Raw genomic sequence first — 15,348 nt, 5'->3', positions numbered from 1 at the left:
GAAATCCGCGGGATTACTGGCGCGCTGCGACGGGCTGCTTATCTCCGTTCCATCAGAGCACTCGCATGGCACGGTGCCGCGGAGGTGGCTTCGATGAGTTTCAGTATCGTTAAAGCCCAGTTTCACCTTCTTCTTGCAGGTCGCGGGTTCCTGAAGGTGGAGGACTTCAGATGCGGCTTTGGGCGCGTGGCACCGCACCTGCCGGACAGAACCGTGCTGGAGGCCTTTCGGTGAGTGCGAGCTCTGGCCCTTTATGCCGCGCCCACCGTTGCCGTGCCGTTTGGGAAGTGATGTGACCCCTGTTGTGTCCCTCTCCCTCATGTCCCTTTACTGGGACTCGTAGCTGATGAGACCCACGACACTCCCAGCGCGGCCTTGGCGGTGAGCCTGGCTCTCCTGGTGTGCCTGCTTCCTCCATGTGCACGGCCGGCCCTCCAGGGTGGCTGACACCCTGGTAAAGCTGTGAAAAAAATTCCTTTGTCACATATTTGTCATGTATATCGCTTTGAGGATTTATGAGGAATCTAACCTTTCAGTGAGGTCAAAAAGTCCTTTAAGAAAATCTCAAATATGTCACAGTTATTGGCATCCTTTGAAATTTTCCCATTCATACTTTTACCTGTAAGCATAACTGAGTCTCTTAAGAGCTCATTCCTGTTTTACTGGAGTATAAATATCAAGAGAAACACATGCCAAAACCCCTTATTCGTTTATCATCACAGGATGGAGCGGAGCAGATTTGACCATGTATAGCAAATTCACTCCACAAGTTTGTTGCGGGTGTGTCACATGCAAGGAGATCCTTTCCCCAAGGATGGGTTGCAGGAGCTAGTCGCAACCAATCTCCAAAACAAGTGCATGTCAGCTCTATGCCAAAACACCCAATGGTCAGATGAGACAAAATAGAAACAGCAAATAACAAACACCAGAGGTGGTCAAGGGCTCAGCACCTACAGGGAAATATCACAGTAGACCTGATGTGGGACGGTTCATTCTATCATTTTTTAAAGGACCTATTAGGACACATGCGGACACCGGGACTCCACGAGAAATACCAGGAGATTTTAGACCAAAATATGTCTTTTGGACAACGATCCAAAGCATAGGCACAAAAATGGTTTGCTGACCAGAGTCACACTTTTGCAGCAGCTCTCCCGCTGACCTAAAAACCAGTGAAGCCTGGCGGGGGGGAGGGAGATCACCACAGCCTCTGGACAGATGGACTTAGAGGAGGTCATCTCAGAAGTATTTTCCCATCATTAAAGACGAGTTATTCCCAGAGGAGATTGGGCGCTAAGTGCTAAGTGCTAAACTGACTACATACTAAATGCAGGGGTTCCATTTGTGTGTATTCTCTTTTGTTTTTAAGGGGGTTTGTGGGGGTTCTGTTTGTTTGTTTGTTTTACATAAGAAGTAGCTGTTAAACAACAAAGACAATCATACTGCTGCTCCCCTTTGAGAGGAGGGGAGCCAGACCATACGATGGGTCCGGCGGGTCATCTTGGCCTCGGCTCAACGCTGGCCGGGTCGATCCCCCTCCCCCCTGTATGCGCCCGGAAACCTCCCTCCTGGCACCTCCCCTGACCTACCAGTTCCTCGCGTTAAAGCAGGCCACGCTCGCCAACAGGTGGAGCCTTCTCCTGTGCCCGTGCCGTGTGCTCGCACCCATTCCAAACGTTTATTGCCACGCCGAGCTCCATTACCGAGTCCCGGGCAGCGTGACGCACACCGCCTCTCTCGCTCGGCTCCCTCGCCGTTTCTCCGCGCGTCTGTTCTGTGCTGTACCAAGAGGTTTGGGCTGTCTCCTCGTGTCTGCAGTTTTTGTAACACATTATTACCACCTCTTTTCCTGGTTTTGGAGGGAGGATGGGAGTGCTGGCTGTTGCGCGGCGAGAGCATGCTGTCTCTCCCCTCCGCGCGAGGAGAAGCACTTGGAACCTCTCTGAGGTGTGACGCGAGGCATGTGTGTGTGTGTGTGTGTGTGTGTGTGTGTGTGTGTGTGTGTGTGTTGAGCTTTAGTGCTGTGCAGGCTGAGTCATCCTCTGCAGGGTAGAGTGGCGTGGTGCAGTTACTGCTAAGAGCAGCGTGCCGGCATCGCAAGCCGAGTTGCCGTGCAAATCTCTGCCTCTCCTCGCAGACCCCGCGCCTGCAGGACGGGACGTCGTGTTTGTCGATGGCTGTACCAACAGGCGACGGCAGAATTAGCGTTTTGCCACAGTGACATGCTGTGGTTGGCACAGAGTTGTTCACAGGAGTGGGAAGTTTTAAAAACGAGTTCGAAAAAGAGAGGGACTGTGATGCTGAACTCTATCCGATACCCACTCATCCACTGGCACTCTAGTTTATCGGACTGTCAGCAGGAAACCTAAGGAGATCGGACAGATGGGCGCTGCTCGACTCGGGGGCGTGTCTGCGCGTGATCGTGGCCGTGGTCAGCATCATAGACGCTCCTTCAAAGTCATAACCTTCACTCCCTTGTGCCATCTTGTTTCGTGGGCGCCGTCCAGCCCGGCAGCTCCTGGTCCTCTCCTCTCCTCAAATCGTACTGCTGCTACCAAGGCCACGTGCCGGTCAGCAGCGGGGTGGGACGGAGAGGTGAAATTCTCCGGGAGAAGAAGGGGCGTGAAAGAAAAGAGGAGGGAGGGAGAGAGATGAGGGGCAGTCCGACTGCTGTGTTCGGAGTTTATCTTGAAGCCCAGGGCTGTGTTTAGGACAGATTATCACACCAAAGTGATAAATGAGAACGCTTGCCTCCAGTCATAGGCGCACACCAAGCTTTTTTGTGTGTGTGTGTGTGTGTGTGAGGTACTAGATTTGTTCTTCATGTGAACCTCAAAAGAAATCGAAGCCACCATTGAAATGAGTGCATGCGTGTGTGTATCTGCGTGCATATGCGCGCGCAAGTGTGTGTATGTTTGCCATTCTTCTTCAAGGAAAGAGCAACACCCTTGTTCCGTCCTCTTCCTCATCGTTACAGTGGAACAATGCAGCGCGCTGCAGACTTCATGCCATTAGCAGAGAGGCTGGCGCCTCTTTATGCGCCACAGATTTATGGACGCGTGCCGCCTCCCCGAATGAATGTTAACGCGGCCGTCTTTCCCGGGCGCCGCTTGTTGCCATGGTGACGGGGCACGCAGAGCTGGTACCATCACACCTTGAGCAGCGCCTGCGGTTGTCCCCTCCCCTCCTCCTTCTTTTCTTTCTGCGTGTCTTCTTCTCTTCTCCGCTCTCCTTCCCTTTTGTTGTCAGCGTTTCCAGAGCAACTATCTGTCATCGCCTTTCCATAAATACCTGCTGCTCGCATTCTTGCAGTGCATGAGTAACTATGAGAAGGCTGGTCGGTCTCTCTCTCTCTCTCTCTCTCTCTCTCTTTCTCTCTCAGCCCGCCGTAACTCTCGCATTGTTGAGTCTGAATACTCTCACCTTTAAACCAGCCGAGCAGGCGGACACCAGGTCGGACGCTAGGAGGAGCACACGCAAACAAAGCTTCATTTTCGGACGCTGCGTTTTGTCCATTTATTTTTTTGAAACCCCCAGCTGCTCTAAATGGCGATGGAATAAATGCATGTTTGAACGCGTGCGATAGATGTTATTTTCTTTCAAGGTCAGATCTGGTTTTGGTTGCTAGTGTTTTATTAAAGATATTGAACTTAAAGTGCTCGCATTTGTCTCTGTCACTTTGCTTCTGTTATGCTGGAAATTGAGTAAACCAGAGAGAATAGCTTGAGAAAGCACAATATGAAAGCACTTGCCCTTATCAAAGAGAAACGTAATTATACATCTCTCGACATTGCAGCACTTGACTGTAAAAGATTAGGGGGAGTTTACCCAAAGACTCCCTGAAAACTTTTGCTAGCTTTGCCTCTTCTGTCTTCTATGTCTCTTTAATCAGCTGAACTGAAAGCTGATGAATAACTGAATTAATTAGCATTCTTAAATTAAACTTCTGTAGCAGTTTCCCTCCTATTAACCAGCGATGGTTTAAAAAAAAAAAATCCTCCAAAATATTCATGCAAATTGTTCCGCGATGTGATTGCCTGAAGCCAAGGAAGAGGTTACAGCATGTACCTCTCGAATGGATTTTTGCACCGGAGGAATCGCCATTTCAAGTCTCTCGGACAATACCACGATGTCATGACCGTGTGTGTGTGAGTGTGTGTACAGAACACTACACATCAGGTGCGTAATTAGCCTCGCGGTCTCCGGGTGAGAGTGCGTTTACGGCGTATCGACGGTTTGCCCTTTTTCTTTCGCCATCATATCAAGGTAATTACATTTCCTTTTTGTAGGATTGTGAAAGGGGGTGTCGCTGGCCTGCGGTTTAACCGCCTGCCGCTGGAAACTCGGAGTGCGCAAATCCCCTAAAGGAGCTCCTTCCCTCCACCTCCCGCTGATGAGCTTAATGAAAGCGCGGCGAGGCGGGGCCCGCTGATCAAAAAAAGCAGCTAATGTTTCTCAGAGACGGGGGCGCGTCCGCGGAGCGTGCCGTCGCAGCCCGAGCCGCGTCGGCCCCGCAAATGCGCGAATCCTGACCTGGCGCGCCGGACCTGCCTTGTGTGGCTGGACGGCGAATCCGCTTATTTCTGTCTCTTAAGTCCTTTTTCTCTTCCTTTCACAGACTTTGGGGTCTCATCAGCGAGGCGTCGGAGCGTTATTGGACGACTGGAGCCTTCAGACCGTTTTGCGGTTGCCTTACCATTGTAGTATAATTCATTTCTCGTTAGCTGGCTGTCTGGCGCGCGCGCCTCCGCTGACTTATTTCTGATTCGGAGGGAGAGAGTTGGTGGAGAGCTGGGTTTGCCAGAGGCTAATGCAGTAATCACATCGGTTCCCCTGGAGTGGGGAATGGGTTAGCGGGGTGCTGCCCCTGCCTCAGGCTGCTCCCCCAGCTGCTGCACTACGGAGGTCTGGCTGGCTGCTGTGTCTCGCTGCTTACTGAGAGGGCAGGAGCCAGCCCGCACGCGCACACACGCGCAGGCAGGCAGGCAGGCACGCACCTACTCACAGACGCACACACGCGTGGCACGCACGTGCACATACGCGCACACGCGCGCAGCTAGTCACAGACATGCGCACGTACACACACGCAAACGCGGGCATAGTGTACTAGTTTTAGATGGGCCACTGCATTGCCCTCTGTCTGTCTGTTCTTCTGGTGGGCACAATGTCAGTGCATGTTTTTAAAGTCACCCCCTACGCTCGAGTGGATTCACCCCAAATCTGCCGGCCACGTTTTCTTCTGCTCCTCATTTTTGTTCTATCCAAGTCGTTATCTAGCGATCTCAGATTACCCCCACACTACCACTATCTATCGGCCTTTGTAACAAATGTAGGTCACTTAGTGCAGCCTTCACTGCGTACGTGAACCTTGCAGGAATTCTAATGAGCAGCTTCCCTTTTGCTTTGTTTTTTTTTTTCTCCTCTTGCATGTCACTATCAGAGATCTCCTGTGGTAGTGGAAGACCGGGTTCATTGAAGCAAAAATATAAGTGCCTTTTAAATAGTGCCACGGAGAGGGCGGTCGTCCGCTGTCTGGGGGAGATAGCGAGCTGCGGAGGTGGCGCTCCCGTCCCCGGCTAGGGCCTGCCAGAGACGGGCCGATAAGTCCGTCTGAAGCCCGGCTGGGGAAGCCCTGTCAGGGAGGGAGCAGCCATGGACACACTGGCCCCAGACTCCCTGGAGCGGGCAGATAAGCACGCGTGGTGATAATAACTGGAAAATGTAGTTTACCTGCCGCTTGTATCATTATTTCGCTCCCTTTGGAGCAGGACCGTGTGTCGGAAAACGAGCGTGACGTTCTTGTGTCCCGTGCGTTTGCTAGATTACAGCGCTAAATTTACTCCTCGGATTTCCACCCGCAGGCTTGCAGAGCGGCGGATCTCGTGCATTTTAACGCGTCCTAATCATACTGGATCTAGGGGAGTCTCAGGTGCTGGATGAATCGCAGCATTAAAGGACATCGCTGCCGTTCGCTTCGGTGTTTTCGGCTACGTCGCACATCCGCGGACTTGGATTTCTGTAAGAAGTGGATTGTCTTCTGAATGCAGGGACCGCGTGCATCGACTCGCAAAACACGAGTGTTAAAACATCTCCAAAGTGCTCTGAATGGATGTTCACTGCCGTTGGCCTTAGACAAACTTCTCCTTCACAGGAGTTCAAAGCAAGACCCATTCATCCCCCAAAGTGTGTGAGCATGTTTAGTGAGTGTCAAACTAGTGAAATATAGGGTTATTTACTTAAAAAGAGTCAAAGTTGTCCTTTAATTTAAGTCCTGCAGCAAATGATAAGTACACATGTTGGCCGCTCTGCAGGGAATCGGAGAAATACAAGAATAAAGAATTAAAATAGGAAAAAAAGAAAGATTATAATACTTTCTCTTACAAGGCATGAAACAATCTCTCCTCCGTCCATAATGCATCCCAATACGACTAAAATGGATCATCTTAATCTTCAGAGGTTTATCTCCATCTGAATGAGGTCATTTTTTCCCCCTCGGCAGAATGGCTTAGTTCATTGGGCTGAGTGCTGTATTTCACCAGAATGTCTTTATTCAATTTATTTACTCCAATCAGTCACGCTAGTCCAGGACCACATGTTCTCCTTGTAACCATAGACGTATAAAGAGCGGCCCAGCACTGGCGTCCACCACCCAGTTGCGAGGCGAGAGGGCGCTCGGTGCTGTCTGTTGGCTGCTCTGTGCGCCGTGCCCGTGAGAGAAACTGGGCGTGCGCGTCTCCTCCCCCTCCTTGTAAACACCTGCTTATCGATGGCACCGCAGTGCGATGTTTACTTGGGCCAAAGTCGCGAGATGAGCAAACTCCCCTTGGGCTGATGGAGAAGTACGTAACACAGAGAGCGCGGATGATCCGAGCGAACGTAGCTCAGATGACAGCCTCGACGTTAGCTGGCTGGTGGAGTGCTGTTGCAGATCTCACATAGGTTTTTCCGCATCTCTCTGTATCCCTCTGGAACTTTCGCATTTCCCCCCACGCTGTTTCAGACTGTAACAGTGGCCAGTACGGAATTAAACCTCCACCGTCAGGTAATAACACGGCGCTGTTTCTGTGAGAACGTCTTTGATCGGCCTGAGATTTGTAGCTGTGCTCCGAATGGCCCGTCTGTTCTATTATAACAAGTCGCACTCAAAGTTTCATTCCGGCAAACATGCTCCCGGCGACAACAGGTTGATTTTTGATTTTGGGATTAGCGCGGGGTTTGACCAGGATTAGTTTGATCAACCTGGCCCCAAGATGTGTTTTGTTTTGTTTTTTGCAAAACCTACATCTCCCCAGGACGAAACCCATTTAGAAAACCGCTTCGGCGGGCTTGCACGGCCTTGGCGGCGCCTGATCCGCACCGTAAAATACCGCACCCGTCCTCCCTTAACTGGAAGGAGACGGTTTCAGACAGAAGCGCGCAGAGCTGGCCAGGCTTGCGACCCGGCCGGCCTGCTCGCTGGGGCCGCCTTCAAGAGCCATTCTGGGCCGCACTCAGAGCAAAGGAGCATGGGTGAAGGAGGCAAGGCAAGGCAAGGCGAGGCACGCTGGCTGGCTGCCTCTGACGTGATGAAATGCTCTTCTGATAATGCAATAGGTTGCCAAGTCAGCAAACTCAAACAGGTATCGACAAACGCACGTTATGGCCTAGAGAGAGAGCACTGTGTCCCTCTGCCCGACGGTATCCCCTTCTACCACTTAGAGGAAGAACGACACTCAAGGGCTGCCTCGCGCGCTTCAGCCTCATTATTCTGTTGTATCTCGAGCGAAGGTATGATTAAGGCCCTCGGCTTTGACGTGGTCCATTACGGACATTTGAACAAGTCCTTTGGAGTGTGTGTTGGAGAACAACAGAGAGTAGATGAGGGCTGTCTAAAGCACTTAAAATCAGTTTTCAAGGAGGCTGAGGTAAATGAACCTTCTCTAACCCCTGGCGTACAGGAGAGAAAAGTCCGCGGCACCCAGAGGCTTGGACCCTAGACGATGCATCTGGGTTCCGTTTACGTGTACGGGAACAGGACAAGATGTTCTGTTTGCGTAGCCGTGTCTGAAACACCTTTTAAAAATTTATTTGTATTACTTTGATAAGTGTTGATGTGTTAAAGGGAACACAACGGTACCCACAGCTTAAGTGACATCGCACACGCTTAGCTAAAGACCGTCCATCGAAACCGTCCCGTTTCCGAGAGTGGAGACGTGTAAAGATCTGTCACACAGGGCTGCCTTTCATCTGCGACCTCACCCTCAGCTCCTCGCGTCTGCTTGCTGTGTTCCCCTGACGGAGCTCTTCAGCAAAGCCTCTCTCAAAGCTGCTCTCCGTCTGGAGGGTGGGAATGGCTTTGATCTCCGCAGGGCGCTGTGCTGATTGTCTGATTCGGGCTGGCCACCCTGGACTCTGACCCCGGTGCCAGATGCGCCCTGAAGGTCGCGGCGCAGCGCGGGTTGTTCTCCCGTGAGGTTGTGTCGGGGCATCTTCCTGTCCTCACGCTCCCGCTGCCGGCTCACTCCGGGACGGGTAGGCCGCGCCGGCGTCCGACGGGCTGCCGCAGTCCCAGGAGGCCATCAGGGATTGCCCGCGATGGGGAGGCGAGGGAGAAGGAAAGGAGAGTGCTCTTCTGAGCTCGTCTGCACGCAGTGCTCTCCTGTGATTGGATGTCGGGGGGAAGGAGTGGGAGGGGCGGGAGGCGGAGGCTTCAGGGAGCCGCGGCACTAGCTTCTCTCTCATCAGCCTTTTCCGCGTTTACTTTTTCATTATTAAACATCCTCTGCACGGAAGGTCTGCTGCAGAGCCGCGAGCCATTAACGTTTTCGCACTGGGGATTCGGGGTGGCGCGTGGCTCGACGAGCGTGGCTCGCGGATCGCGGTGGCGGCGGCTTTGCCTCAGAGGGGAAAGGAACGAGAGGAAAGAAACCCAACGGAGGGGCGTTCGCGAAGACCCGGGCCTCGCGCGTGCCTGCGCTGTGTGCTCGGGAAGGCGTTTGGAGAAGCGTCTTCGGTGCCGCCTTGCCAACGCCACGTGGCCTCTGTGTAAACCTTTGAGAATGGTCCTACCATGCGCAGGCTCATGGCACTGCGTTTTAGCTCAAAACCATTAACCCGCTTCAGTAGCTTGAACACTGTATCATTTCTACAGGGATCGTGTTCAGCTCAGGCTACATTGAGCTCATGGAGCAGGGCCCACCCTGCACATCTCGTTAAGACCACCGGGACTGTCCAACTGAGAAGAGGAGGCTGAGAGTTAGATAAAACACACAACACAAGACAGTTCCCACACACGCTACAATCATACTACATACTGTACTGGGAACTGTTGGATGTAAAATGACTTTTCTCCAGCTCTACAACAGTAGCAGCAGCTTTGCGTGTATGAATTAAACATTACCCAGGGAAAGGAAAAGTTAGTTTTGCTTCAGTATGGAACCTTCTTTTTTTTTTTTCTTCAGTCGGAGGCTGGGAACGGAATGGCGTAACACGTGAGCGGCGCTGTTTTCTATACATCTTTAAAAGCTTGCTGTCAGATTCCGATTATTCTCGACTCCCCAAGCTGTCAAACACGCAGCCCTCTCTCTGTCTGCAAGCATAACATGAGAAAGAGGGAGAGAAAGAGGGGGAGGGAGGTGGAGAGAGAGAGAGGGAGGGAGGGAGAGAGAGAGAGAGAGAGAGAGAGAGAGAGAGAGAGAGGGAGAGAGAGAGAGACAGAGAAAGAGAAGGCTTTGGAAAAGATGAAGATGACAGCCCAAAGGTGCCTTTTTCTCCGGCTGATTAAAGAGGATAACTGGAAGGATTGTCCTGTGAATAAAGCTATCAGAAACATGCAGGTATAATTATCCTGTACAGGCTGGAAGGGAAGCAGGAAAGTCGGTTTATTGTGCACCAATTAACACACTGCAGTGCGGACAAGTGAGCAGATGCTAGAGAGTGAAAAAAGGTGTACGCTTAACATGGTGTTACCCTGCTTTAGAAGAACAAGTCTCGGAGATATCTTTGCTCAGAGCCAATGGCAAAAAAAAGTGCAACGTTGTAGCATTCTTAGAATGTGTGTGTGTGTGTGTGTGCACCCTGTCCCAGTGTGTGTCATACTTATGGCACTTTTAATGTGTGGTCATTCAAGGTGATTTGGAGGTGGAAACTCCTCTGTACTTCACTTCAAAGGAAGTGTAACGGAAAATTGTTCTCAGTGGGCTCTTCTGCACGCGCTCGGTGGGCATCCTCAGCCGTTGTCTTGGAAACAGAATTCCAGCCATTTGTAGATATGACATTCTATCACTCTTCTTTATTTGGGGAGGATTTTATTTAGCACATCAGTGGAGGAGATTTTGGAAGTGTGGAGGCACTTCCTCGGGGTGCGAGCCACTCCGCGCGGCGCCGCAGCCCGTACCTTTGATGGGTGCGCCACGCTCGGGGGTCAGTGCGCAGCGAGCCCCCTCTCATGCCAATTACAGAGTGCACAAAGCTGGTTAGAGCACGCCTGCCTCCTCCACACAGCTCTTCTGCTTCCTGGACAGGGAGAAATAAACACATTAAATGGTGTGATTAATCCATCGCACAGAACCATGGAAACAGTAAGCTGCTGGGCTGTGATAATAAAGACAAGGGTCCCCGTGGAAAGTGCGCGCGTGCGCGTGTGGCTGTGTGTTTGTGCGTGCATTCATATGTGCGCGTGGATATCTTGGGGTGTAAGCAGAAGAGGGAGAACCTCTGGTGGACAGTACAATTAAAGCACTGATCAACCACACACCAACATTCCTTTATCACCTCAGGCGCTCGGCCATTCCTTGCCATCAGCGGTTTAATATTCTCCGAACATTCCCGTGACACTTCCTTCCCTGGCCACTAGGGGGTTTGTAGGGGGTTTCAAATAAATGGGGTTCTGCTATGGCCTGTTTGCTTGGCCGTACACATGTTACATACAGCCACTACAGTGTGCTTCTAAATGACCTTAAAGTGACCTTAAATGTTCACTGGACCTGCTCTGACCACTTCAGGTTAATACGTGGCGCTCTCGTCCTTCCATTTAAAAAAGGGTTACCGTGTCGCCGTGTTCATCAGACAGTGCAGACATCACAAGCAGTGCGATCTAAACCTCCTTCTAGCGCATGCGCTTCAGCCGTGAAAATTCCAGCCCCCCCTCCCGATTGTAGAAATGTGCGTTTCTTCCACTTTGTGATGACTTTAACACCTGCCGTGGTTTTGCGCAGTGTCTCCGAGATGAGCTGTTAGGCTCCCACATTCACACTACGTTTGGGCTCCGCGTCGACTCCAGGTCGGTTCCACTGGCTTCACAGTTTGATTCTGGAAATGTAATATATTTAAGAGTGTTAGCGTACAAATGTAACTTGGCGACGGTGTGAAGTTGCTGATCCACGTGGAGAAGAGGACGCCGAGCGATGGCGATCGGCCCAGCTTGCCCGCCGTACTGGCCGTGCGCCGTCGAGAAAGCCTCCGTCCTCCCGCGGTCTCCTCCGCGGTGGAACAAACCCTTGTCGTCGTACTCTCTGTTCAAGTCGGACAAATGCGATTGTTGAATGTGTCTATCTGGTGCGTACCGAAGTTCTCCACTCTTCGGTGTCCTCAGTATTGGACACTTCAGGGGACATCTCTGGGAGAGTGGAGTGGGATCTTGAGGCAGGGAAAAGGCTACTGATATAGAGGCCTCCTCCCCCTTAGAGAGCAACAGGCCAGCTGTCTGCATAAACACTGCAGATGCTCAGAGCTCAACTTCAGACACACCTGTGTCTTTCATCCACCCAAGTGTAGGCTTCCACCCATCCATTTCTTAACATTTCTTAGTCAGGATGATTAAAAAAAAAAAGGACTCCTATCGATCGAAGGCCGTAGATTAGATTAGGGTGTAGATTAGTTTAGGTTAATATTTTTGGCCTGGTCCTCTACAGATTCTTTACATGTTGATCTTGTATGGTTCCACGTGAGCCTTCCCATCAAGCAAGTCGACTTCAGCGATGAGATCTAAGGCAGACTGTGCAGCATAGCAGTCTTGAGTAAGGGCACAGGTTATTGCCAGGTGGAGATGGGCTCGCGCCCCCTCTCAGCAGTGTCTATAAGAGTGGCACTTTGCTATTGGTAGAGAGCGAGAGAGCGACTGAGCGCATTTGTCAGGAATTCGTGCACCTCCTGCTGCGAGAAGGTAAACAAAACAAAATAAACAGGAATTTGTTTCTCTTCAATCAGGGCTCCTCCAGTTCAGGTAAACCCGAAAACAAACGTCCTCCGTGTTTGTCCCGCCATCGACGTTTCTGCTGCCTGTCCACTAGAAGAATGCTCTAGAAGAGCAAGAGACAGAATAACTCTCTCTTCTGCCTTAGATCATATTTGAACTGCAGGACTGTCTCCTCCTCCTCCCTGTCTGGCTTTTGCGTCTCCCCCTCTCCCTGAGCAGACGCTGAAGAAAGGCTTCTCCTCGGAGAAGGTGGAGCAGCAGCTCCTCTTCATGGTGGGATGGCTCAGTCTGTCTTGGGAGCAGGAGCCGCGGCAGGCCTGCGCCTCTCCTCCCACACCCAGGCGGCCGGCTCGGGGGATTCTGAGCCCCCCGGCCTCACGCATTGGATCCTCCCCCTGCGCCAAACATGCCGGCCGCGGGGGTTCGTCTCCGCGCCCCGGACCGCCAGCCCCGGGCCAGGCACGGCAACTCCCGCCCCGATGCTTGAGGCGATCAGACTGCGGTTTCGAGGCGCTCGAATCCGCAGAGAAGCCATCAGCCCCGTTACCGTGGCGGCAGGGGTGAGTGCTTCACTCCGGACAGGAAAATGGCCACTCGCTGCATCGTTGCTGGCGCCATAAACCTAAACCTTCCACGTTTCATCTCGCTCTCCCTGACACGGCGTTTTCACGACTCGACTCTCCCCCGTCGGGTTATTTTAGACAGGAGCAGATGGGCTCTCAGCGTAAAGTGCTTCTTTTTCATCCAGTCATCGGGAGCGTACGGAGCTGTACGTTCTGGAGAAACATACCGCTTCCCTTCTGCAAAGAGAGCACAATCTGCCGAGGCTCGGGAGGGACTCAAGCTGAGCCGTGTAAAAGCCATCGCCTGTTCTTGGGTAACTTCTGATTTTCACCACCGAACGCAAGCAAACGCACGCCCCGCCTTGCGGAAAGGAACGTGTAAATGTTTATTTTAGAAGGAGACACCGTAGACATCATCTTTATTTTTTTTTCTAGCTCCAAATTGTTTTCTGTTCTCCCCCTTGATTCGGTAATGAGCTCTATAATAGGAAACGCCGGAGTGCTTGAGAAATCAGGCTCCTCTGTGTTCCGAGAGGATTAAATGATTACTATCTCTCAATGCTTCTGATCTTATAATCAAGTTCAGAACGCCACCAGCTACCTTCACTGAAGTGATTAGGGCCGTGTCACAGATGTGCCCGCGGCTTAATGGAGCTGGCGGACTCTCCGTGGTCGGGAAGCTTCCAGAACCTACCTTGGGCTGTGCCGGCGGGGCCGCTGCTGCGCTCGCCACGTGAGCTCTGAATCGCCACGGCCGCGTCGAATTCCGGAGCGGCACATGGTGCGCGAGCTCACTCCAACTCCTCTTGGACAGGCAGCAAGGGATTACCCGTTTCCGGATGCGCGCCCTCTGAAGCGCAGCTATACTGCTACGTATTTCCTCTTTAATCTCTTTTCCAGGGCAGACCGAGATCTCTGCCCAGTAACACAAAGCCAAGAATAAGCAGAGCAAAGGGAAAGGCGGGGTCTGGGTTTAAAGCTCTTACGCAGCACTTGTTCTTAGTCTGTGCGGCTGATTTCTGTGTGAGAACACGCCCGGGTCAAGTTACACTATTTGTCTCGCCAACAGTCACACGAGTTAGAAGGATGTGCATTCCCATCCTGTGCCATTCAGAAGCAGGTACCGCACAGAAGATTTCTCTGACATTCATAGTTTAGTGACAAACATCGCGTGATGCTATGCTAATTCGAAGCGTCTTAGCTGACGAAGAATGGATCCAGAAAACCACTGTGTGATGCGTGTACGTTAGGGGATCGTTTTTTTTAAGTAGGTCTCACGTCGGAAGTTTATGACTTAATTAATTGCGGATTTAAAAGCGCTTGGTATGCTTGGGAGTGTCCCTGAAGCTCACAAAAATCAGCTTCCCCATACAGCCATTAGGACCTGTCTGCCGCCACCGGAAGAGATGGCCGGTGTTCTCATCACTTAGTTTCTAATCAAAAGCCTTTGACGATGGCATCTGGCCAAAGGCAGGGTGTCGTAAAGCCGGGATTGTGCAGCGCACATCTTGCATTTCAGGTGCCACAGGCAATTTGAGGTAATCATCTACCACGGCAGGCTGTCTCTCTCTCTCTGCTAGCCATGGTCTGAGAGGGTGCTATTCTGACCGCGAACTTGCAGCCAGTGTGCCGTGTATAAGGCATGACTCCACAGGGCTGCCTTATCTATCCATCCATCCATCCATCCATCTCTCTGTCATTAGGGATGAATTCATATCCCTATTTCATTTACAATTTATTTTTAACTGTTTAAAGTCTAAAGTAAATTACATAGAACACTGCTCTTAGAAAAACATTAACTGCCATTTAAATGCAGTTATAATCTCTTCACTTATCAGTGGAAATTGGACAGGGCCCATCTGAGCACTGCATTCGCTCACACTGAGCACTAATCGCATTACGTCAGAATTTTTCAGGGCCAATTGAGTAACAAATATTGCCACATCAGTTTGCAGCACATAAAAAAAAACAAAAAAACATGGTGTGGATGGAGCGGTTAGTAATATGGTGGATGGAGCGGATAGGAGTGGAGCGGGTGGAGAGGATGGAGCGGATAGGAGTGGAGCGGGTGGAGAGGATGGAGCGGATAGGAGTGGAGCGGGTGGAGAGGATGGAGCGGATAGGGTTCCACATGTCACATGGAGGAGGTAGCACCAGCCTGCTTGCCTAGAAGAGCTGACAGATTCCGTGTATTTGACACGCACTAGATATTTGGGGGGTATTTTCATTTGTGAATGGGTGTAATTAGCATGCTAATGAATGAACTGCGGCGCGGGATTTCTCCGCTTTTGCTCCGCGGCGCGGCAGAGCCGTGCGCGCGCCGCGCTAGCTGGTTCTCCCTCAGTCCCTTGTAGCTGATATATAAAACCTGTAATCAAATGAGACAAGGGCTCAATCAGCCGTGTTTCTCTCTAGCAGGGGCCTGTTTACGCCCTTCGTGCCATATCTGGATTTCCATTTGTGCCGAAAATGTAAATACGTTCGAGGAGAAGGCTGCGGCCAACACGGGGCCAGGAGGTTGTCGGGAATGTTTAGCGTAGCCATCCTTAGCTTTTGTTGCTCTAATTCTTGATTGTGACCTGACTTGCTGAGGTTCGTGTTATTATACTG

General features: G+C 51.5%; 1 protein-coding gene and 1 long non-coding RNA gene across 5 annotated transcripts in view; one reads left to right on the top strand and one right to left on the bottom strand.

The window, feature by feature from the left end:
• Positions 1–15,348, top strand: part of efcab11 (EF-hand calcium binding domain 11) — a 35,494-nt gene that overhangs the window by 11,285 nt on the left and 8,861 nt on the right. For all 4 annotated transcript variants that reach the window (XM_081721997.1, XM_081721998.1, XM_027001428.3 and 1 more), the window contains one exon: positions 140–230. In XM_081721997.1, the coding sequence (XP_081578123.1) occupies positions 140–230 (91 nt within the window). The remainder of the gene's footprint in view (positions 1–139; positions 231–15,348) is intronic.
• LOC145659423 (uncharacterized) lies at positions 6,242–13,852 on the bottom strand. Its single transcript, XR_014125637.1, has 2 exons — positions 13,433–13,852; positions 6,242–10,494 (listed from the first exon to the last, which is right to left on the bottom strand). It is a non-coding gene; the product is annotated as an uncharacterized LOC145659423 (long non-coding RNA).

This window comes from Electrophorus electricus, chromosome 10 (genome assembly GCF_041902795.1).
Source record: "Electrophorus electricus isolate QZ-2024a chromosome 10, ASM4190279v1, whole genome shotgun sequence".
In the NCBI taxonomy this organism is placed as follows: domain Eukaryota; kingdom Metazoa; phylum Chordata; class Actinopteri; order Gymnotiformes; family Gymnotidae; genus Electrophorus; species Electrophorus electricus.
This window is presented reverse-complemented; position numbering and strand designations above follow the sequence as displayed.